The sequence below is a fragment of the Rhinichthys klamathensis genome, unplaced genomic scaffold (assembly GCF_029890125.1).
Source record: "Rhinichthys klamathensis goyatoka isolate OS25496 unplaced genomic scaffold, OSU_Roscu_1.1 h1tg000868l_1, whole genome shotgun sequence".
NCBI lineage: Eukaryota > Metazoa > Chordata > Actinopteri > Cypriniformes > Leuciscidae > Rhinichthys > Rhinichthys klamathensis.
Genome location: NW_026607234.1, coordinates 318,487 through 342,629, shown reverse-complemented (window position 1 = coordinate 342,629; position 24,143 = coordinate 318,487). Strand labels below are relative to the sequence as shown.

At 38.0% G+C, this 24,143-nt stretch overlaps 1 protein-coding gene across 1 annotated transcript; it reads left to right on the top strand.

Annotated features, from left to right (window-relative positions):
• The first annotated feature begins 2,172 nt into the window (after nucleotides 1–2,172).
• sh3bp5a (SH3-domain binding protein 5a (BTK-associated)) lies at nucleotides 2,173–23,847 on the top strand. Its single transcript, XM_056243942.1, has 9 exons — nucleotides 2,173–2,540; nucleotides 4,006–4,068; nucleotides 6,740–6,868; nucleotides 16,954–17,118; nucleotides 17,234–17,364; nucleotides 18,445–18,487; nucleotides 20,505–20,724; nucleotides 21,421–21,744; nucleotides 23,660–23,847. Exons 1-9 carry the CDS (start codon nucleotides 2,460–2,462, stop codon nucleotides 23,845–23,847), a joined length of 1,344 nt encoding a protein of 447 aa, XP_056099917.1. The 5' UTR covers nucleotides 2,173–2,459.
• The last annotated feature ends 296 nt before the right edge of the window (nucleotides 23,848–24,143 follow it).

Genomic DNA, 24,143 nt, shown 5'->3' with positions numbered 1-24,143 from the left:
AGTCCAGTGTTCGTAGCAGTGGGAGAACAGGGGTCAGATTGCTACGAGTCTACAGCATTGAGGTCTAAAGGCACACCTTAAGAAAAAAATGTGCTTTTCACTAGTGCAGAAAAAAAAAGTTTGTTTTAAACATTTATGGAGCAACAGATTTTGTGTGGAAAATGTGTGTTTATTTTATTTAAAAATCTTCTAAATGTCTGAGGTTGCTATGTGGGCCTTTTACCCCACAGACACACGGTGTAAAACCATGCATGGGACAAAAGACATACAGTATTTATACTAATACTTTAGCTAAAATACTTTGTTTTTAATAATATCTGAGTTAATACTTGTTCAAAACAATCACTTTAGCAAAGTTTGCACTGTTTTCTGTTTATTTTGATAAATGCAATTTTTTATTTTTGTTCAATAAATATACTATCATTAAAATATGTTAATATATTAGAAATCTATTTTAAAAATACATAAACAAAAATCATTTAAAAAAGGAAAGATTCTTAAAGCATTGAATGAGATCCCATAATAATTTAATTTAGATTTACTGTAACAATAAATCATATTTTATTATATGATATATGATTAATATCTTTTTTAATATGATGGTTTGATTATTAATATGGTGATTATCTCTAAGGAGAACACCCAACTTAATATATGATATTTACCATTTGAATCTAGCCATGTCAACATATGGAAAAGTCAGACAAATATTTATTATCATGTAAGTGTACTGTGTTAGATTAAACTGGGAATGGTCACGGCACAAACACATATTGTTGTCCTGTTGTTAGTTTCACTGCTTCTTTTGCTCTCCTCATTTGTGAGTCGCTTTGGGTAAAAGTGTCTGCTAAATGATTAAATGTAAATGAAAGCACACACGCACACACACACAGACACACACACACACACACACACATTGGTTGAGACTTTCCATAGAATGATTTTTATACTGTACTAACTGTATATTCTCTCCCCTTACACTAACCCTACCAATAAACCTACTCATCAAATGAAACTTTCTGCATTTTAAAGACTTAATCTGAGCATCAAGTATCCTTACTGTGTGTGTGAGTTTATGTTTGACACAGTATTTTTGTTTTTGACAACAAGTTACAGCAAACTGGCCTGGAATTACCGGGAATAGGAAGTTTGTTTACCATTTTGCAAATATTAAAAGGGCACAAAAACAATGGCATTGCCTGAATGAGATCCCACAGAGATTCAACTATCCCTATTTGTTTATAGCCTATACACAGGCCTACAGTGTGAGTTAGGTGAATTCAGGTTGGTTGACTCTGGTCTTTTGGCGGAATAGTTCTGCTACGCTGCTGCTAAAGAGCAATACTGAGACTTGCTACTGCCAATACATTGGCAGTCATGCTTCTGTGAGCATGTAAGACCAGCTGCTGCTGCTGCACATGTACAGTCACATACATGTAAAAACCCGTGGCAGATACTGGTGGAGCTGGGGAAGGGTTTCTGAAAGCATGCTGCATATGGCTAACAGCAACACTGCCATATTTAAATGTTGAGCCGCAGCTCATTGGCTGCTGATGCAGCAACAACCAATCAGCTGTGCAATAGATAATGAAGTGATCTCTACCAAATGAGTTAAAGACCAATCAGCCTGCGCCATCTAGAGTTTCATGCCAGAACTTGGTATTGCCTTCAAAAATATTTATTTTTAATATCTCTGACTGACTGGGTCATTTTATTACACGGCACCGTTGTTTTTTTGATATGACAAAAAAAAAAAGTAAAATAAGATTAAACTTCTATTATTTGGACAAAGATTAAAATACTTTAAGTGCTAAAAACTGTTTCTTGGCATTCCTTATAGTAATTAAATGGTAATTTTAATATATTTTTATGAACATGTCTTCAACTATGAATTCATAAAGATATTTTTGTAGTTTAATTTGACATGTTAACAATAAAATCATCTATTTTTAGAGAGATAATTCAATGCTAATGTACATATAAAATGTAACGTATACTTTCAATAACCTGTTCTTTCCTTTACTCAAAAAGATCTAAGCTATATCTAATCTATATCAATCTCTCTCTCCGCTGTGTGTGTGTGTGTGTGTGTGTGTGTGTGTGTGTGTGTGTGTGTGTGTGTGTGTGTGTGTGTGTGTGTGTGTGTGTGTGTGTGTGTGTGTGAACTGCAGTGACCCTCATTCAGGGCACCGGAGGGGGCGGGCGAGATCTCATCAGATCTCCGAGCTCGAGCGGCTCCTCATTCTCCTGTCGGCCGGTGTTTTGTGTGTTTGTGTCTCTGTAGATTCATATCTGTTGGATATGAGGGATCGTGCGTGTTTCTTTTAATCGCGTTTGTCTGGATGAACTAATGGAGTGACCGCAGAAGCGCGGCTCTGCGCGGATCATCGGAGCCCGTTATCCCGGACAGAGACCCGCTTTGTTCGGCTAATAATAAACGAATCGCGTCTACTATTAAAATGAACGACATAGAGAAAGAGAATAAATCTGATGAAGACTCGGAGTCTCTGGAGGAAGAGGAGGTTGACCCGAGGGTTCAGGTACAGAGCAACAAAAAATCATTTCGACTGATACATCTGAGAATTCACATCGACAAAATCCATTTAAAGCGGATTAACGAAACTCGACTGAATACTTATAGGCTATGCTGTTTGGCTGTATTGATATGTTACTATATTGTTCTATATGTCGATTTTCAGAGGTCATTCCTGTTTAACCTTCCCGAAGCCAGAACTGAAGTTAGACTGGGTCAAACTCTTTTTTGGATTAAAGCTCGATCAGATCATACATGTATTCATCAGATTCAGAAGTCTATTATATGTACCGATAATCCGATCAGAAAATGTTCCGTTGGTTCAGATTGTTCAACAGCTGGTGTTTGATTCGATCAGGGGAACCCCATTGTGACATCATCTCTTATATTCTGTTACATTGTTTCTTTGTTTGTTACATTGAGGAACCGCGTTGACAACCAGATACATGTTTACTTTGACGTCATATTTAGAATTCGGTTTCATTTTGAAAGGAAACGGTTGAGTTCACGTGCACTGCATGCAGAATTAAGACTTGCTTATGAAGTGTTAGATTCCTTTTAGAATTCTGTTTTTTATTCTTTAGAAAACGATATACAATGACCCATAAAAGTAATTGGACGCACTGCTATATTGTTTGACCTAGCACTGTCAAAAACAACAAAACATTTGCACTAAACTTGAATCACCAAAACATTACAAAAATATTTCTATAAATCATGTTTTTTGTGTCCAGATACATTGTCTATTTTTTTTTTTTAACACATTATCAATGGTTTTATCATTTGAAACGTTAGTACTTTCCCAGCAACCAATAGTCGTCATTTCACCGTCTAGGTTAACTATAGACCCGATGTAGTCCGGCTATGAGTAACCCACTTCTAGCCAAAATAACCTGCGAGATGTATGATATTCCATCATGTAAGCAAAGTAAACAGTGATTACAAGGTGTTTGGTTTCATTTCTTCACTCATTTAATTTCTTTATCTAATTCATAACTAGTGTTTTCTTGGGCTATGGTTTAGACGTCTATTAAATTTTCACTGACAGCCCAAATTTTGCCTTGTTTTAGCCTAGACGTCTGGGCTGTGTTGGACGGCTATTAGACGTCTTTTAAACACAAAATTGCTTGCTGGGATTCTTTACAGTAAATTACACTTTTAAATGCACTTTAAAATGAATAATTTCCCTTGATAAGAAATTGCTACAAAGAACCATGAAAAAACTTTTATGTAAGACGAGTTGTGCTAGATGAACTGGTTTTTCATCCTCCACCCATGAAAGAAAATAATCCCGTAATGAAAACAGCAGTGTGAAACATCTGTGTGTCATCAACGTGTAGCTAACATGGGAGGAAAAGCATACATATGAGCTTCATTTCAGTGTTGGGTTACTTGAAGAACACTTTCCAGATGTTGCTGGCATTGCAACAGACACCTTACTGCGATCTCAACTGGGTTTATCTCTTCAACAGGGCGAACTGGAGAAACTGAATCAGTCTACCGATAACATCAACAGATGGGAGACCGAACTGGAGGTAAGGTTTGCATGCCTGCTTTCTGCTGTCACTGTTTTTGCTGAAAATGGTTGCAGGCTGAATTCCAAAGACATGTCTAAAAGCTCAGCACCCTCCCCCTTCCGGCCCGGACCAATAGGACGTTTCCTTCATGCGACTGACACCCTTTTAATCTGCTGAGCAGACAGAGGAAATCTCTTCTATCCGAGTCTGGAATTCCTGCTCTGAAAGCCACGGGCCACAACAGCTAGATGAGTAGTTTAGGAACGTATACTTCCTCGTTTCGTTCCAAACCCCAGTGACTAACTTTTTTCCTGTGGAACTCAAAAGGAGATACACATAGTAGTAAATTGCCAGTTGCTAAATTGGTACGAGAAATATCCATTTCCATGTTTTGTTTCAGCTGATATATGATTTCCTTTTTTTATACACCCTTACTAAAAAAATAATGTGCTGGTAGGCTACCACGGTAAAGGTAAGGTGCCGAGTGACAATAACATGGTAGTCCAAAGTATTTTAAATAATACCATGGTACTAGTTCACTTGCTTTGGTCCGGACCAAATAAAATTATTATTTTCTTTTTTGGTACGGTTCGCTTTCACACTGCTCTTTTTGTAAGTGAACCAAAATTTGTAAACAAAACCACACGTGTGCTAAGGTCGTCCATTCATTGGACAAGGATTCTCAAGTAGGGAAATCAGGAAGTGCAAAAAAGGCTTAACGTAAATTAACGCAGCATCATCCTTGTATTGTAACTATCGTTACATTATATGAACTGCAAATGCTTTTTTTTTCCTTTTTTTTTTGCATCCATGCGCGATTAGACTAAAGAGAACGCTCTGTATGTGAATGTCCTGATGCACACACTCATTCATTCATTCCATACCAATGACGCACACACACGACGCGCAGAAAGACGCGCAACTGATGTAATGTAGTAGGCTACAACAGATCACTTTCCCATAACGCAACTCCGACTACGGAAGCCTGTTAACTCAAAGGCGCAGTGCTTTCTTGCAATTGGGTCGGTTCATGTTCACACCGTAAACGACCCGTACCAGAGTTCGTTTGGAAGCGTACCGAGAGCACCTCTTCAGCTGGGTCTCGGTTCGGTTGTTTGGTCCGCACCCGAGTTCGATTGCTGTATTCACACCTGCCCAAAAGGTCCGCACCAAGGGGGGAAACGAACTAGAGTTCGATTCAATCGAACCAAACAAGGCAGCTGTGAATACACCCTTAGTGTAAGAAATAATGAGCAAAATGCAGTCATAATCTATGTAAGAATTATTGTAAAATTTGTGATTATCAGATATTTTTTTGTAAAACAGGGTTAATCAGTGTTATTTTAGTATTTTTAAAGCAACATTGTAAAACTTTAGTTTAGTTTGTTTTTCATCTAATATTTATATTAAATATTTTTTATATATAAACATACAATATATGAAACCTTATTGTAAAGTGTTTTCCATAAGTCCTCTTTCCTCATCCTCATTTCGAATGACAAATGATCACTCGGTTCTCTGTATTTAACTGTATTTGGCCTGTGATTAATCAGCAGAAGGAACTTTCTGTGAGAGGAAGTCTAAATCCCTCTGACGTGTCTTTTGTCACTGAGGTCCTGTGTGGAAGGATGTAGATGTCAGTGTTTTTAAATATGTCCAAACCCAGTCCATAACAGATTCATGGCCGGCAGAAGTGGACACGATACACGGACACACGCACGACTCAAACTCACAGGCCCCGCTGCTCATCTTATGCAACAAACCGATGGGATTGTTTCTTTCTGCTGAGGGAGAGTTTTCTGTAGAAAGAAGGGTGTAGATTCCTCCTTAACTGGGTTAAATGCTGAATCGAGTTAGCTGAAGCAGCGCTTTTCAGGAGCAACAAAAGGCTGGTTATTGAAGCGTTTCATTGCTCTCATAATTCAGAGAGATTCCTGAGTTTACAGTGCATGTTGCCTGGATATGATGAGCCTGAGATTTATTCATGTTTCATTGACTGCATGTACTGTAATTCACACTTGAGTACTTGTAAACACAAAGACAAGTATTCAGTAGTTCATACAGCTGAAGAGGTCAGGGACTCAAACCTTAGACGGTTCACTGATGCATATTGCACAACATTTTTTGTTAACACTTTACAATAAGGTTCATTAGTTAACATTAGTTAACTACCATAGTTAACATGAACTAACAATGAGCAATACTTCTACAGCATTACTTAATTTTAGTTAATATTAATTTCAAAATTTACTAATACATTATTCAAATCAAAAGTTGTATTTGTTAACATTAGTTGCACTGACATGAACAAACAATGAATAGCTGTTAACTAACATTAACAAAGATTAATAAATACTATTACAAATGTATTGCTCATTGTTAGTTCATGTAAGTTAATACATTAACTAATGTTAACTAATGAACTATATTGTAAAGTTTTACCAATTTTCTAATCTGATTTGCTAGCTTTATGCAATATTTAGGAGAGTGAGTGCACTTTTAAGAAACAAAGTTGTATCAAGTTCCCAGTGCTTTCATTGAGGAACTTCCCACTGAATTCGACAGATTTGTGAGTTTGTGCCATTGAATATTGAGATTGAAAGCGGCAAGCAAATATTGAGTTTTGTTTGAGACACTTGAGCATGTGTGATTTTAGATTTACTGTCTGTTATTGACCTCTGCTCTGCAGGATTCCCGGCAGAAGTTTCGCGCCGTCCTGTTGGAGGCCACAGTCAAACTGGACGAGCAGGTCAAGAAGATCGGGAAAGCCGTGGAAGACTCGAAACCGTACTGGGAGGCCCGGAGAGCGGCCCGACAGGTGAGAGCCAATACCTCACTGTTTGTTTTCTCACTGTGTTTGTTTGCTGGAATCTCACCTAGGGAATAAATGATTAGGAAAAACACATTTAAACGTTATGAAATATAGTCGTTCACTACTGTGAAAAGGAAAGCAGGCTGAAGCACAGAGTTATGTAATGAAGGTTTGGCTGTTGCCATAGAGGCCCGTCGAACAGCTGGAAACAGCTGCGACCCAGTTCAGCGGGCATGACTCCGGTTAACCTCGTATATCTGTACCAGTATGTTAAACACGGGTAACTGTGGATCTATGTGCAAAGTAAACTATGTTGAAATTACCATAGCATATCTAGAGCTGGACAATAGTGAAACTCGAAAAATTAGAATATCATGCAAAAGCTCATTTATTTCAGCAATTCAACTTAAAAGGTGAAACTAATATATTATATAGACTCATTACATGCAAAGTGAGATATTTCAAGCCTTTATTTGTTATAATTTTGATGATTATGGATTACAGATATGAAAACCTTTTCACAATATTCTAATTTTGAATTTGGGGTTTTCATAAGCTATAAGCCATAATCATCAAAATGATAACAAATAAAGGCTTGAAATATCTCACTTTGCATGTAATGAGTCTATATAATATGTTAGTTTCACCTTTTAAGTTGAATTACTGAAATAAATGAACTTTTGCGCCATATTCTAATATTTCGAGTTTCACCAGTATATTAAAAATATTAATAATTCTTGTGATATAATATTAAGAGACAGAGAGACAGATGATAGATAGATAGATAGATAGATAGATAGATAGATAGATAGATAGATAGATAGATAGATAGATAGATAGATAGATAGATAGATAGATAGATAGATAGATAGATAGATAGATAGATAGACAGACAGACAGACAGAGAGACAGATAAACAGATGATAGATGATAGATACATACATACATGGATGCAAATCGTATATATAAATAAAAACATAATACTGTCAAAAGAGTGCAACATATTTAGGGTTAATATCAAGGGTTAATTGTCTTTGTTATATTGCCCTGCAATAATCTTGATTTATGCTTAAATAGACATCCAATATATATAAAACAGAACAAAAAAAAACATTATTTAGCAGTGCGAAACTATCGTCATGAACTAATAGTGTAATCTTTGCAGATTAACATTATTAATGTACTGTATTAGTGTGCTATGATCAAAAAAAGTGTGACTCAAATTTGGTGGACGAGTTTAAGAAAAACATGTTTGCCCCAGTTTAACTTCTCATAATCACATGACCGCCTTCCAGCCCAAACCCAGCCGGCGCTGTCAGCTTCTGAATAATGAATGACCTTCAGTGCGGCGTACAGGCGGCGGTAGTTTGTTTGCAAACAGGCCTTGGTATTTCCTATAGATAGAAACAGCTAAGGAGAGACGACTGAACACGACGTCCTTCTAATGTGTCTAAATGCATGAAAAGCCTCTTCTCCTCAGAACATCTTAGCACAGTTATTACAATCAAAATCTAGAGTTTAATATGAACAAGCATCTGTCATTAGTGTCATGTGAGTGTGCGAGAGGATGGAGTTGAGATCCCTGCTGCTTTCAGCCATGAAATTCTCCATATTATCACCTTGTGACAGTGATAAATCAACACAAATGTTGCTCTCAAACTGTCATAAAAGAGCTTTTTATATCCAAGAGGACTTTAGTGCGAGTTCTGCTCAGATTCTGGCTCTGTCAAAACCGAACAGAAGTGCAGTGTGTTTCTCATAGATATAGTGTATATTCAAATGTTTAGAGTCTCTAAGATTTTTCATTTATATACAGTATATATTTATATATATATATATATATATATATATATAGAGAGAGAGAGAGAGAGAGAGAGAGAGAGAGAGAGAGAGAGAGAGAGAGAGAGAGAGAATTCTCATAAGATAAACTAATTTATTTTCAAATGAAGTGATGAAGAGATTGACTCTCATGAGAAAGCTGTGAGAATCCTTCAGAAAGACAGAAGCCCCAGTCACTCGCTCATATTCTAAGTCTATTTTTATACGCATTAAAACAAAATGATCTGACATTAGTCATGAGTCAGTGAAGTGCCGCCAAGAAAAAGACAACGTTAGCTAATCTTTGAAAAGCTCCTGGGAAAACCTGATTGATTTAAGCTGAAGTATACACAGATCGTAAGTAACACATCTGTACGTCAGCATCTACTCATAAACGTTCTTATTGTGAACGATACCATCAAAAGAAACATAATCATTCAGATGGAGTAAATAATACACAGCACACACACTGTTATTGATGTTAGCTAATATGATTTAATGGCTTGATTTAATCTTATAATGCATTATACCACTGTGTTTGATCTGTGTAAAGCTGAAGTCAGTGTGTGTGTGTGTGTGTGTGTGTGTGCATTTCTCTGCGCTGGTAATCAAATGAAGGTGGTCTTGTGTAACTCTCCTGGCATCACTTTAAAAGACCACCATGATCTGTCTGTGTCAGTGGGTGAGACACACAGCTAAGACTGGCAGTGCCAGCTGTCTCTCTGTCAGATGCCAACGCCCACGTTACAGCCAATCAGAACACAGTATACGATCACACCTCCAGCTACAGCTGAGCAGACAGACAGACAGACAGACAGATAGATAGATAGACAGACAGACAGACAGACAGATAGATAGATAGATAGATAGATAGATAGATAGATAGATAGATAGATAGATAGATAGATAGATAGATAGATAGATAGATAGATAGATAGATAGATAGATAGATAGATAGATAGATAGATAGATGACCTTGATTCGGTCGGTCTGTCCGTTGGAATATATATATAGATGGACGGGTGTGTCTTGTAACAGTGTTCAGTGTGTTCTGGCGCGTCTCTCACCTCTCGTTCCTCTCTGGCATCTGTCCTGTGACACGTGAGCAGCAAACATCAGACATCAATGACAGGCGACTCCAACACGTGTCAGCTGACCTCACACCTCACGTCCCTTCACAGCGTGTGTGTCTGAGTGTTGATTAGAGATGAGCAGAGGTTTTAAAACACACACACACACACACTATCATGGACAAATCAAGGCCATCTGAACTGACAGTATGAAGGTGTTATCCAGACTGAGACTGCATTGGATTTTCTACTGCTGCTGCAATGTCTCATATGCAAATAACCACTCAGTTGGACATTAAAATATTCAAAAATTTGTTTTCTCATTTCTTTTCTGCTCACAAATAGCATACTACAATACTACTTATACTGTTTCTGCAGTATACTATGCACTTTATGCATGCATAAAATAAACATGACATACTACATTTGTCTATCAGTATCACACTATCAACCCACTCATTTTACTCATAATATTTGTTCAGTGTGCATTATGTATATAATATGCACATGTATTCATGGAATGCCTGGATGACTAACTACGTTTGCCGTAATGTGTGTGTGTATAAAACACTGCACTTGACCTAACCTTGTATTTACAGTGTGATGATTGAATCAGAATTACTACCAGGGTTGATTTCTTTTTACATCTTTTTCTAGACTTTTTCTGAAATCTGGACTTTTGATTTCTCAAAAGTTTCTTAAAAGTAATAAAAATGCAAAATAATAATAGTTATTCCTAAGATTATAACTGAATATGACAAAATACTACTGTTTATTGTTGCACAAAAATAGCTGGCAACATACAGGATACAATGCAGTATTGAACTAGTGCAAATGCCCAACTTCCTGTTTTCTACACAAATATTTAGGCCTCAATTTAAGATTTATGTATTTGAATTGTATATAAAACATCAACTTGCACAATTTTGATATAGACAAGCTTATAAATGCATAATAATGCATATTTGTCAGTCATATTTAAAAGAAACAGGTATGATTTATGTAATAGTAAACATAAACATTAAAAAAAGTTTTTTTTTAAATACACAATAACCAGGTATATGAATTTTTCAATCAATCAATCCAATTTGTTCAGTCTTTGAACTATTTGAATATTGTTTGTTCCACAGCTAGCCATATTCAAACTTTTTAAACTAATACATTTAATTGTTTTCACAATTATAACATGTATGCTCATTCTATGCATTTTGAAAATATGGTTATTTAAAAAAAAGTTTTAAATATATGCAAAGAGCTTATAATAAACTAGCCATTTAGTTTTTTTACACTTCAGGGCCACCATATTGTTCTGTAAAAGCAAGAACATTTGAATGTTTATGTCAAATGAATTATGCTATAATAAGAAAGATTAGGACAGAGAGAGAGAAGGAGAGAAAGAGAATGAGCTCGTATTGCATAAATCATAGTGACGAAGGAAGGCCCGGATTGTTTACTCTGATCCCTGTGGATCTGTGCAGAAGGAAATCTCGCTTGTGTATAAAAGATGTTCATGTTTTCATAAAGGGGTGTCAATTAAATATGTGTGATCATGCTAGAACCAGCAGGAGGAAGTTTGTAGATTATTTACAGACAGTGAAGTTAACATGCACACATACTTCTGCATTTAATAATGCTAATAAAAACACGGGGAAGTTTCCTGCGTTTAAAGGAGTTATTGTGTCAGTAGAGCGGCTTGTTTCCTCCATTTCTTCGGGTGGATGAACTTGCTTTGATCGTCAAAGCGGGAATAACAGGGTGAGTTAGGTAGGTCAGACCGAGTTCAGGGTGTGTTGAGGTGATTCTGCATCTTCAGATCATACTGAGGTCATTAAATGGTAATTCAACACGATTTCATGAATGCTGCTCATGAAAAATTCATCATGTCTGACCGAGTTTAGGAAGAAAATAGGTCAGCAGCAAACCAGAGAAAATAATACTTGTGCAGCCTGTCAAACACATTACCAGGAGGAGAAAATGAGCAGTATAAGGAACAGACAGTGCATTTCTGTTCCCTTCTCAGTCCAGACACACAGAACATAACACGTGTGTGTGAACAGACAGGCAGATGAGCGAGTGTGTGTGAGATTTTGACCTTTAAAGCTCCACAGCAAGAGGGAACCTTTATTGACGTAACTCTAATCTGTCATTACAGTGTTAACAGAGCTCAGCTTCACCTTAACCTTGTGAGTGTCTGAAGGCGATCAGATCACAAGTGGACGGCACTAAATACAGGTGTAAACGGGGTCTAAAATGTTTCGAGTTCATTGAGGTCAGAGGTAATTGAAAACACATTCGACCGGATTGCTAGCTTGCTCATTGGATCGAATGAAAAGAAAAGACCGTCCACTAGATGTTTTTCCAGCTTCTAGCATCTCTCGTTGTGCGTCAGTATGTTAGGAATCCCTCAGTGGGACGCTGGAGAGTCTTCAGGAGCACATCAGTGACGGCTTTGTGGCTGTCGTTCCTCCAGACTCCGGCGGGCCGACACACAAGCTCTTTGTGACTGAGCAGCTCGGTCAAAATCACAGTATTATGAGTGACACACAATGGACAGTTGATAGTTCAGGAGAAATGCATCATCTCTATAAACGCCGCTATTCTGAGTTACTCTGTGGTCGTGTGCTGCACAACCGGGTGTTGATTGAGTCATGGATTTTGTAATAGCCAATACTGAAAAAAGAACATTTATAGAACAGTGTGCACAATGGCCAATGTAAAGATTATAATAATATACACTACTGTACAAAAGTCTGGGGTTTCAGTAAGATGTTTTCAGTAAGACACATGCATTGAAATGACCAAAAGTGACAGTAAAGACATAGTGTTTTGGTTTTTATTTCAAATAAACGCTGTTCTTTTGAACCTTATTCATCAAATGTATCACGGTTTCCACAAAATATGAAGCAACACACCTGTTTTCAACATTGATAATAATCAGAAATGCTTATTGAGCAGCAAATCATCATATTAGAGTGATTTCTGAAGGATCGTGTGACACTGAAGACTGGAGTAATGAAGCTGAAAATACAGCTTTGATCACAGGAATAAATTACACTTTACTATATATTCACATAGAAAACAGATATTTTACATTGCAATAATATTTGACAGTATTACTGTTTTTACTGTATTTTTAATCAAATAAATGCAGCCTTGGTGAGCAGAAAAATCTTACTGACCCCAACATTTTTTATGCTAGCATAGGCCTACTAATTTAATATATATACAATATATAATGACAAATAAGACCTACAAAAAAATTGCTCAAATCAAACAAACACCTTTTCGATTAAAATGTTTTAAAAAATCACTATAAACCCTTAAAAACCGCCCACTAAGAAGCCAAAGCAAATTTAGAAAGCAGCCTTTAATGTGTCAGTGTATTGCTTCAGACTTCAGTGTTTGCCCACACAGATCATGCCATCATCACATCCGTGCACTAGCAAAAGCCTAAATAGAGCGATTGTTTGATGCTGTACATGCATTGTTTCATGATGTTGAATGCTCAGTTTTGAACAATGGTCAGAAAGGTCAGTTTTAGAAACGTATGACATGACGCATCACCAAACGGGCTCATGAACCCGATGAAACCAAGCGTTCCCCTCATCTCGCTAATGCAAAGTGACGTGCAAGTGTCTGAGTGGTCTGTCTGGAGAAGTGCACGTCGTCTCTCTCTCTCTCTGTCTCTACCTGCACACTGTACTGAGCACTTCTGTATTCTTCCATGCAAAACAGAAATACACTGACGTTCGTTCACTCAGCGCTGACCGAGCCACTGACTCCATCTGGGGGTTTTAATGGACTGTGACACAGATAAAGCAAGCAAGCCGTCGGCAACATTTTTTTGATCATATTCAGTGAAATCGACACTATAATCCGACAGAACAACATAAATAAAGTGGTTTTAGAAAAAAACCCGAGCTTCTAACTCCACCTGGAGCGTGTTATTTGTTTTGCAAAAATCCACAGCTCCCGGTTCATCATGTCCAATCAGCGCAGGGGGGTGGTGAGATCTGACTGTCAATCACAGGTCGTGCACACGCTCCCCCTCGCGCACGTTACAATCACATGCACACGCCTGAAGTTCGCGCAGTAACGAAGAGTGATGGCGGATGTATCTTGCTTTCAAAACACTAGTGATGTATGTCTCGAGACCGGTCTCGAGACCACTTTTACGTGGTCTCGGTCTTGTCACGGCCTTGGCTGTCTTTGGTCTTGGTCTCGGACCTCTCGGTCTTGTCTAGGTCTCGCTGTCTCAGACCGACATAGTGGTCGGGGGATTTAGCAATACAATACTACAATATCCACGACGATATCTCCAACGGATTGAAGCGCGCGTCCGAGTGAAGACAGTGCGGTGCGCGAGCCGTATCCGCGCCACTGATCGCAGCGGCAACGAGCACTTTGATCACTTGATTTAAAAAACACATATCATGTACAGTTTTTGATGTATTAATATTTAGTAAAACACAAATCAGTGACATGATGGGTTTTACCTTCATTCAGGAGATTTTGGGTAACTGCACAACTGACAGATGACTTTGAGCGCACCGCCAACGGTGTGTGTGTGTGTGTGTGTGTGTGTGTGTAACCATAGCGACAAAACAACCAACTTTCAGATCCTGCACTTACGCTTATAATTTCGTTTTTTAAAATATAATTATGTATTTAAAAGTTGCAGAATGGATTCATTTGGAGACTTTGAAATCGGCAGAGATAGATGCAGGCAATGCAAAACAAAATCTTACAAGTTATTGCTTAGCTTCAACAACACTAGTCTGTTTTTTCCCCTCCGGTCTCGGTCTTGGTCTTGACTTGGTCTCGGTCTTGGTCTCGACTTGCTTTGTCTTGGTCTTGGTCTTGGTCTTGTCTTGGTCTCGATACCCTCTGGTCTTGGTAGTGTCTTGGTCTCGGTTTAGGCGGTCTTGACTACAAGTCTACAAAACACTAACAAATCAAGTAAGCTCATTTAGAGAATAAATGACGTTAGCAATTGCAATCTATCGGTAGATTAGCCAGGGCAGCATACCTCCAAATACTCCATGGTGTTGATGGATGCTGATGAGACGGGCGCGTTCACAGATAACCTGGTGCACACGCACTGACGAGCACGAACTCAGTGGGAGGGTATCCGTTGATAGTGGGGGAGGGGCATGAGAGTTGTAAACATTCAAAATTTTGCCTAAATCCACTCAATCTGCCAGACTTGCCGACTGCAGCTTTAATATGAAACTAGTATAGATAAATTCACTTACTAACCTTGCCTGTGTAAAGTTAAATCCAGTTTTTTTAATCTCCTGTCATGAGATTAAAGCTGGAATACTTTTTTAAAATAAACACTCTTATAAATAAAGGTTCTTTATTGGCACTGATGGTTCCATGAAGAACCTTCAAAATCCATGGAATCTTTCCATTCCACAAAAGGGTTCTTTAGAATTTTAAAATGTTCTTCGCACTAAAAAAATGGTCCTTTTAAGAACTTTTCGCTGAAATTTATTTTGGGGAACCAAGAATGTACAGCATCACTGGGAAAACCCCCTTTTAGAAGCGGAGAAAATTACAATTATTATTAGATTGTCTATAACTGAGAAGAGCCTCATGGATTTGATTGCACAGACCCAGGGGCGTGAGATGATTGAGCTTTATGAAATATACATTAGCTTCTTGTCTCAAGCTGTTCTAGTTTTCTTTATGAATTCTTCAGCTGAATATAGATTTGAGTAATGTAAGAGGGATCGTCTGTAAATGAGAAGCTCATCCCACAGAGAGACAGAGCCTGGTCATGTGATCTATTAAAGCCGAGCAACTAATGCCGTGACTGATGAAGCTTTATGATTCATTGCGGGGAAATTAAAAGAAAACTAAAGATTAAATTGTGTGGTAACAGTTTAGAGTAAGATCCCATTATGGGACTAATGCTACATAATGTTAAATCAATGTAAAGTGGTACCAACTGAACACACACATAAATCGCACTGTAATTCTTTCAGAAATAGAAACTTCCCAGGAGAGTGTCTCGCAATGGCACTGAACTGTGGTGTTTGCGTCATCAATATGAGCAAATGACAGAGTATTGACAGCAGTTGTTTACTACGGTATCTTGGCAACACTAAGGATGTGTCATCATCGTTTACGTAACAACATGTGCACACTTGCATCTGTGCTGCGAATGCATTGCAGGAGATGAAGAATGTGAACTGCTCGCTGAAGACATGGACATGAATTATACATTAGTCTGCAAATTATGCTTCAGCAAATTATACCGTATCGCATTCATACTAATTGCTTAAAGGTGCTATATGGAACTTTTCTTCTAAAATGAATCCTTTTTTTATTGCCTGTGTGTGAAGGGGTTGTAATCACACATTACAATGATCCACTTGTCGGGTTTTGCTATTACCTCTGAAGGCCAGTATTCCTATTTCTATGTGAAGTCTCCGGGTCGGATTTACCGCGAAATCCAACGGATGTGACGTGCACGCGCGCTCCCGAGCCTCTCTCCTTATATACAGTCTATTAAAGTCCGGTTAAAGGCGCACGTTTTTTGGCTTATATCTCAGTCAATCTTTGATCAATATTCCCAAGACTCGAATCGTTCGTAGTGCTGGACGGGGCCTTTCGAACGAGCCCACCCCAGAGGTCCAACTCGCCCGGCTCCCCGAGTTATAGCCGTTCGAAATCGGGGGGCCCAGCGAACGGCGATCCGGTAGGGAGCATCCCCGAGGCCCGCCACTCTAGCGTTCGGGCAAGGGTTCCCCTGGGACCTCCTCCCCCGAATTTGAGCTCTCTGGGTCTTTGCGTTCCAGAGATACGAGCGATTTTCTTCTGAGATCGTGACGTCACCGGCGTCCGCAATTTAGCAGCGCGCCCGATGGTTTTCTGCTAATATCTCCGCGAAAACACCACCAAAAACTATGGAACTTATATGGTTCTTTTCAGCTCTACTAGATGGTCCCAACGAGCTCGGTGCTCGCCGAATCCGTCTAGTATTCGCCGAGATATTTGCGTAATAGACGGTATTGTCTATGAGTTCGAGCACGAGCGCTCTTGTAAAATTTGGTTGCAATCTGAAACATCACCACTAGAGGCCGCTAAAAGTTACTTAGAGCACCTTTAATATATATATACACTGTACATACACAAGAGTTTGGAAAACAAGCCAAACTAGTCCTGAAACTATCGTAATATTGTGATGTGTCTCAGGCTCAGGTTGAAGCTCAGAGAGCCACACAGGAGTATCAGCGGGCGATGGAGATCCTGCGGGCAGCGAAGGAGACCATCGCTCTGGCCGAGGAGCGTCTCCTGGAGGAGGACAGCAGACAGTTTGACTCGGCCTGGCAGGAGATGCTCAACCACGCCACCCAGAGGGTGAGAGACACAACGCCACTCACCATAAACATGCTACACTCTATATGAGTTACAATATTCTGTTCTATGCTATGCAGTTAATGTGATTCTGAACTGCTCTGATTGGCTCTTCCAGGTGATGGAGGCGGAGCAAACCAGGACACGCAGTGAACTCGAGCACAGAGAAACAGCGACCAAATACAACGCCGCCATCAGCCACATGAGACAACTGGAGAAGAAGCTCAAACGCACCATCAACAAGTCCAGGTCAGAGGACAGCCATCCATCTCTCCATCCATCCATCTTTACATCCATCCATCTCTCCATCCATCCATCCAACCATCTGTCCATACATCCATCTGTCTCCATCCATACATCTCTCCATCCATCCATCCATCTCTCCATCCATCCATCCATCCATCCATCCATCTCTCCATCCATCCATCCATACATCTCTCCATCCATCCTTCCATCCATCCATCCATCTGTCCATCAATCCATCCATCTCTCCATCCATCCATCCATACATCTGTCCATCCATCCATACATCTCTCCATCCATACATCTCTCCATCCATCCATCCATCCTTCCACATCCATCCATCTTTCCATCCATCCTTCCACATCCATCCACCTCTCCATCCATCCATCTCTCCATCCATCCTTCCATCTCTCCATCCATCCATATCTCCATCTCTCCATCCATCCATCCGTCCATCTCTCCATCCACCCATCCATCCATCCATCCATCCATCCATTTATCCACCCATTTATCCATCCAAACACCCACCCACCCATACATCAATGCATCAGTCTGTTTTTGATATACATACACTACCGCTCTAAGTTTGAGGTCTGTAAGATTTGTTTTGTAAGAATTTAATGCTTTTATTCAGCAAGCACACATTAAATTGATAAATATACAGAAAATCTTTCTTCGAGGCATTTATATAAAGATAATACACATAAATGTTGCAATGGACATAAAGAGGAGACACCCTAAAATCTTGCTGAAACAAGTTCTGCTGCACGCACTCGTTCTGCAGGACATGCATCATTCATAATGATTCATTTCAAAAACATATTTGGGAATAAAATTATGTTTGCTTCAGAAAACCCACAAAATGTTTCCTCTCTCTCTCACATATAACTGACCAAACCTCTGTGTTCCCCCACCCCGGGCCTCTGCTGTGCATGGAAGTGTAGCTCAGTGTGGGCCGTCTCTAATGTGTTCCAGATGTGCTTCTGCTGATGGAATGTGCGGCTCTTTCACAGAGCTCTGCTGTTGCCATGGAAACCGGCTCTGAGACTCACTCTGTTCTAATGTCCTCTTTCTCTCCCTCTGCAGACCGTACTTTGAATTAAAGGCCAAGTATTATCTGCAGCTCGAGGTACGTCACTTTTTATTTGGCACAAAATAACTTGAAATACTTTTCATTAAAAAAAATCAAAGATTACTTTTTTTAAAGGGGTCATATAATGCCATTTTTGTACAAGCTAATATGATTCTTTAGGGTCTAAATTAAAAGTTTGTAATATACTTTAATTAAAAATTCTCATTAGTATTGTAAGAAAACACTTATTTTACCTGGTCAAAAACAGCTCTGTTTTCAGCACGCCGTTTCAGTGCATATGACTTTAAATGATAATGAGCTTTGCTCACTCCGCCTCTCTGTTCTGTGCATACACCGTTTGTAACACAATAACACAATAACCAAACGCGTTGTTCATTATAAACGTGGGATTATGAATTATATTGAGAACGTCATACATAGAAAACATGCCGTAATGTACCGTGAGTGTAAACCTTAGACGCATTCATCGTGAAGCGTGCAGCTAGCGATTTGCAAAGATTAATATAAATATTAATATAAAGATTAATAAAACGTTACACTCACTTTAGTTCTTCTGAAGGTTCAGCAGGAAGACGAATAGGTTCCGATCCTTTATTCAGGTGCAGCTTCTCAGCAAAACCAGCTTTACACTGATCATCGTTTATAAAGCAGTCCACTGAGAAATGATTCGCGCAAACATGAACGCATTGACATTGCTCGTGGGGAATATTCCCTTCGAAAACAAACTCAGCCACTGCGTCTTCAGCGTTTCGGATTTAGGAACATTAAAATGACTGTGTTCGTTATTACACCCAAGAACAGAACACCACAATCGCTTAGACGCCATTCTGCTCATAGACAGTGCTCCAGCATATCAACAATGAGCGCGCCGGTCCGCGCAGACTATGATTGACAGGACGAGCGAGGGCGGGTCTGTGTTGAATCACTGCTGTCAATCAACAATCGCGGGAGGGGCGTCCGTTTTATTGACGTCACAAAAACGAACGGCTCAATTTGAGGCAGGGTAAAACATATAAGGAGATTAAAACAAAAACACTGGATGGATTTTTATCATATGATGGTTGTGTACAGGCACTGCCAACACACATTTCAGTACAATCAACTTGTAAAAGTGCATGTACCATTATATGACCCCTTTAAATAATATTTATATACATATATTTATAGATCTTTTTTATTCATTCATTCATATTTATTTATTTTTTATCTAAAGAAAATGAAGGCTATTTTTAAAACCATTAAGTACTCATTTCACCCTTAATTCTCATTACTGTAATATGAATAAAATAATTAGGAAATTATTTAAATTGTAATGATTTATCATTGTAGTTTTTGTTGTACTGAAATTAACTTCTGTTGATGTATATAAATCATTGTACTACAGTAATTTTTAAAATATTTTAAAACTCCTTCAATTAAATTTAAATCTAAATTAAAAATAATATTTCTCAAATATTTAAAACATTATATTTAAATTTAAATATTTTATGTATATTTTATAATTAAAAATACAGTATGTAATAAAGTAATCTCAGGAGAATCACCATTAAGCATAATGGAAATTCCAATAAATAAATAAATATATTTTTTAAAACATACAAGCGCATTACAGTAATGAGACTACTTCAATTAAATGTATATTTAAATATATATAATTAAAAAAAATATTATGTTTTAATATATTTTATTTAAAAAAATACAGTATGTAATACAGTAATGATAATCTCAGAAGAATCATCATTAAGAATAATAGAAATATAAAAATAAGATAAATAAATGTATAAATAAATTTAAATACATACATACAAATTACAGGCGCATTACAGTAATGAGAATTTGGGGGAAAATGTGCTAATATGCTAATAAAAATGTAATGATCCAAAAGTACCTTTCTTTCTTTAGACATTTTCTTTAGACAATTTTTGCATGTTTTTAGTCATCCAAGAGTATTGCTTTTAGAAGCAACAACTAACATGTAGATTTGATCTGATTTTGGATAATTAATATGAGTGACCTGTTCTCCGCTTTACCTTGTCCTCCTTCTCCCATACAGCAACTGAAGAGACGGGTCGACGAGCGTCAGGCTAAACTAACCCAGGCCAAAGCCGAGTACCGGACGGCCCTTCGGAACCTGGAGACCATCTCGGATGAGATCCACGCCCGGCGCCGGCTCTCGGTCATGGGGCCCCGGGGCCGAGGGGTGGGGGCCGAAGATGACGCGGCCGCTGCCGACGACATCGCCAACTTCAAAATGGAGTCTGACGGCATATCGAGTAAGTGAGATCATACATAATGCGCATTGTAATTCATTTTTTAACACATACAGCAGTACTGAAAAGAAACATTTCACAAATATAAGTTCATTTGGTTTAAAATTGTTTATATATTTTAGCCAATTCAATAAAATTCATACATTTTAAGTGATTTCTATATTTTTTTGTGCGACTGTATAAGCGAAAAAGTAGTTTATACCCGTTTCTCTGATCCAAAATCATGCTGAATTACAATCAAATCTGTCAACCTTATAATTCATTTTTTTTTTTTCAGTTTTACTTTAGAGCTTAACCTAAACTAAAATTTGAAATGATGTTGCTTTGGCAACTAACTGCTGATACAAAATAATTTTATTTTAGACTGACTATATAGTTTTTATTCAGTTTGATTTCGTTTTAGATCCGAGAGACGAAACAAAATGTAGCTATTACAGTGGCATAAAAAAGTGAATATAAACTATATTTTATTGCATCAGATAATGAAATATCATATTTGACCATTTCGCACCAAACAAACTTCTATTTGTGAAATGTTTTGCTTACCGCTGTATGTATTTAATAATTTCTGGTCCCTCAAGTAGCCAAAAATAGTTGTAATATACACTTCCAAGTTTATTAGATAACTGGATTGGTAAGCAAGCTAGAAAAGAAATAGCAACTAACAATATTCGAAATGCTGATGTGTTTTTTCTACAGTGATGTCAGTGAATTTGGAGGACAGCTGCACCGGCACGACATCAGAAGAGGCCCCCGAGACACAGTCCACCGGCAGCCTGAGCTCCACATCTGCGCCTCTGGACCTGCCCTGTCCGTTCCCCTCCTCTTCCTCCCCATATCCCCTGCTCTCGTCCTCCTGCCCGTACCCGTCCTCCTCGCCGCCGCCGTCTCCCTGCGCCGGCCCTGAGCTGCTCCAGCTGCCCGGCTCGGGGTCTCTGGAGGGCTTCGAGCAGGAGTCTCCGGTGTTGGGCCCTCGCAGCGAGTGCAGCGGGGCCTCGTCACCAGACTGTGAACAGGAGCGAGGTGAGAGCCAACAGAGATTAAACCATGAGGACGGACTCAGATGTGTGGAGGCATCAAGTTACCGGCCAACTAGCGAGTTTTATTCACTTGCCAAAGACAGTTTTACTTACGAGGAATTGTGGCAAAATGTTGATTATCCACAAAAATTGTAAAAAAATATTTATTTTTTATTTTTATTTATTTAACAGGGACCATGCGCAACTAATGTTGTGCCCGAGTTAGCTAATTTGCATCTGTGGTCCCAGGACAGGATGTTGTTACATAAAATTACAGTTTACAATCTGTTTACAATCCAGAAAAAATAAGAAAATAATAATAATATAACATCACAATATAACAAATTACAATATCACAATATCAAATCACAAAAACAAAAAATATGAATAAAAAAAAATCCAAATTAATGATTGGCTACATGCTTTATTTTTCTTAAGCCATACATTTTTCTTTATTATATTTGGATTTTTAGCTAATTTGCATCTGTGGTCCCTGGACAGGATTAAAATAATAATAATAAAAAAGAAAATAATAATAATATTACATCACAATATACAAAATTACAATATCAAATCACAAAAACAAAAAATAATAATTAATAATTTATAATAAGATTGAATAAGATTATGATTTTTCTCATATATATATATATATTTTTTAAATGTGTCTTTATTATATTTGATTTTTTTTTTTACAATAAACAAGCCAGAATGATTAAGCAATAATTTAAGTGCAATTGCTTATCCCTCATTTTCTTTCAAAAAAAAAAAAGCAAAAAAAGCACTTACAATGGAAGTAAATGGCGCCAATCCGTAAACATTAAAATACTGAATGATTCAAGATCCAATAAGATCAATGCTTGAAATTAATTTGCTGCGTATCCCAAAAAAAGGATTACATGCTGAGATTATAGCAATCTTCGTTTTATTACAAGTGCAAAAAATAAAGCGCAATCTTTGGAAACATTTCGTCTTAATATACAATTTCTTACATATCATTCAACACATGTACATTGAATTTAGCAATTATAGACCAGTTACTCAATTAACAAATCCAAACGAGGAGGAAAAAAGCAGGACAGATTAAAGTCCTCATTCAATCTATGTGGTTGTACAGTGTTGAGACGAAAAAATCCATTTGCTTTCAGTTTATAATCATTTCTGTTCCATATTCGTACAACGAGTCATTGGAAGTACCATGTCTATTCCACAAAAAGACATCTCATTAACTGGTATAATACACCTCTGGGAAATGTCCAGCAACTGGTGATTAACTCTCAGCTCTATTATAGCACTCCTGTGTTCATTAATATACACAATCTCAGCTTTTTTGAGATATGCAGCAAATTAATTTCAAGCTTTGAGCTTTTTTGTAAGGACCTTAAAGTATCTTGGAATCATGTGAAACGTGGATTGATAAATGCGCAAGATCCTTTTCTCTCTTTTTGATTCAATAGTATCGCTACAAGATGTAAATAATATGCATGTAATCATGATTTTAGTGTGAAAACAAAACAAAATCGCTTAGATTTTTGTTATATCCATTTTTACACCTTTGTCACAATGCCATAAGCCCTAAAAGGACTGTAAATGACTTTAACAGCTCAAATAATACACATGAACAGAATAATTAATCATTTTACATTTGTTTAAAATTAAACATTTTAAATCTTCCAAAAATTAGCCTTATTCACTTCCATTAAAAGTGCCACACACCATAACCTTGATTTTTACTTTCTTTTAAAGAAACCGACAAGTCAAATTTATTTTATTGAGGTAATAAACATAAACATTATGCCAGAGATACAGTTAACTTCTTCTGAACCTGAACATACCTTCAATTTAAGATGTGATTTCTGACATTCATTTGATGTTAATAAATGAACAGATTCTGAACATTTCTCTGTGCTTTTGAACAGGGGAGAGAGCGGAGGGCGCAGAAGTTAAACCTGGCAGAACGAACAACATCAGCCGTCAGAAAAGCTCTCGCCTGGAGAAGAGCCTGCGCAGTTTATCTCTCCAAACCGCAGACGACACCGACACGGACACTCGTTCTTTCACTGTGACCTCCAACACACCAGCAGTGCTGCTTCTCAACAGTGTTTAAACTAGGAACACACACACACACCTTCAGCGCAGGGGCCCGGATCTGACACTACAGTACGACGAAGGAGCTATTGTGTGAATCTATTATCATCTCAGTGTTACGGACATCTCATCTCAGACTGGTTTAAAACCATGAAAACCATGAAAGTATTAGAATTGCCATGCAGACACCAGCTATGAAGTGATGGGAGCTATATTGAACTTTTCATCATCACTGAGTGGATGTTCTTCATGTCTGAAATGTTCGTGTCGTGAATGGACACTTGTTTGTATTGTATCTTCTGCCGCGGCGTCTCA

What these genes read in the sequence shown, in the direction of transcription:
- sh3bp5a (XM_056243942.1), top strand. Translation starts at nt 2,460, where the DNA reads ATGAACGACATAGAGAAAGAGAATAAATCTGATGAAGACTCGGAGTCT. An exon ending in GATGGGAGACCGAACTGGAG is followed by an intron (nt 4,069 to 6,739) that starts GTAAGGTTTGCA and finishes TCTGCTCTGCAG; the next exon opens with GATTCCCGGCAGAAGTTTCG. An exon ending in AGACTGTGAACAGGAGCGAG is followed by an intron (nt 21,745 to 23,659) that starts GTGAGAGCCAAC and finishes GCTTTTGAACAG; the next exon opens with GGGAGAGAGCGGAGGGCGCA.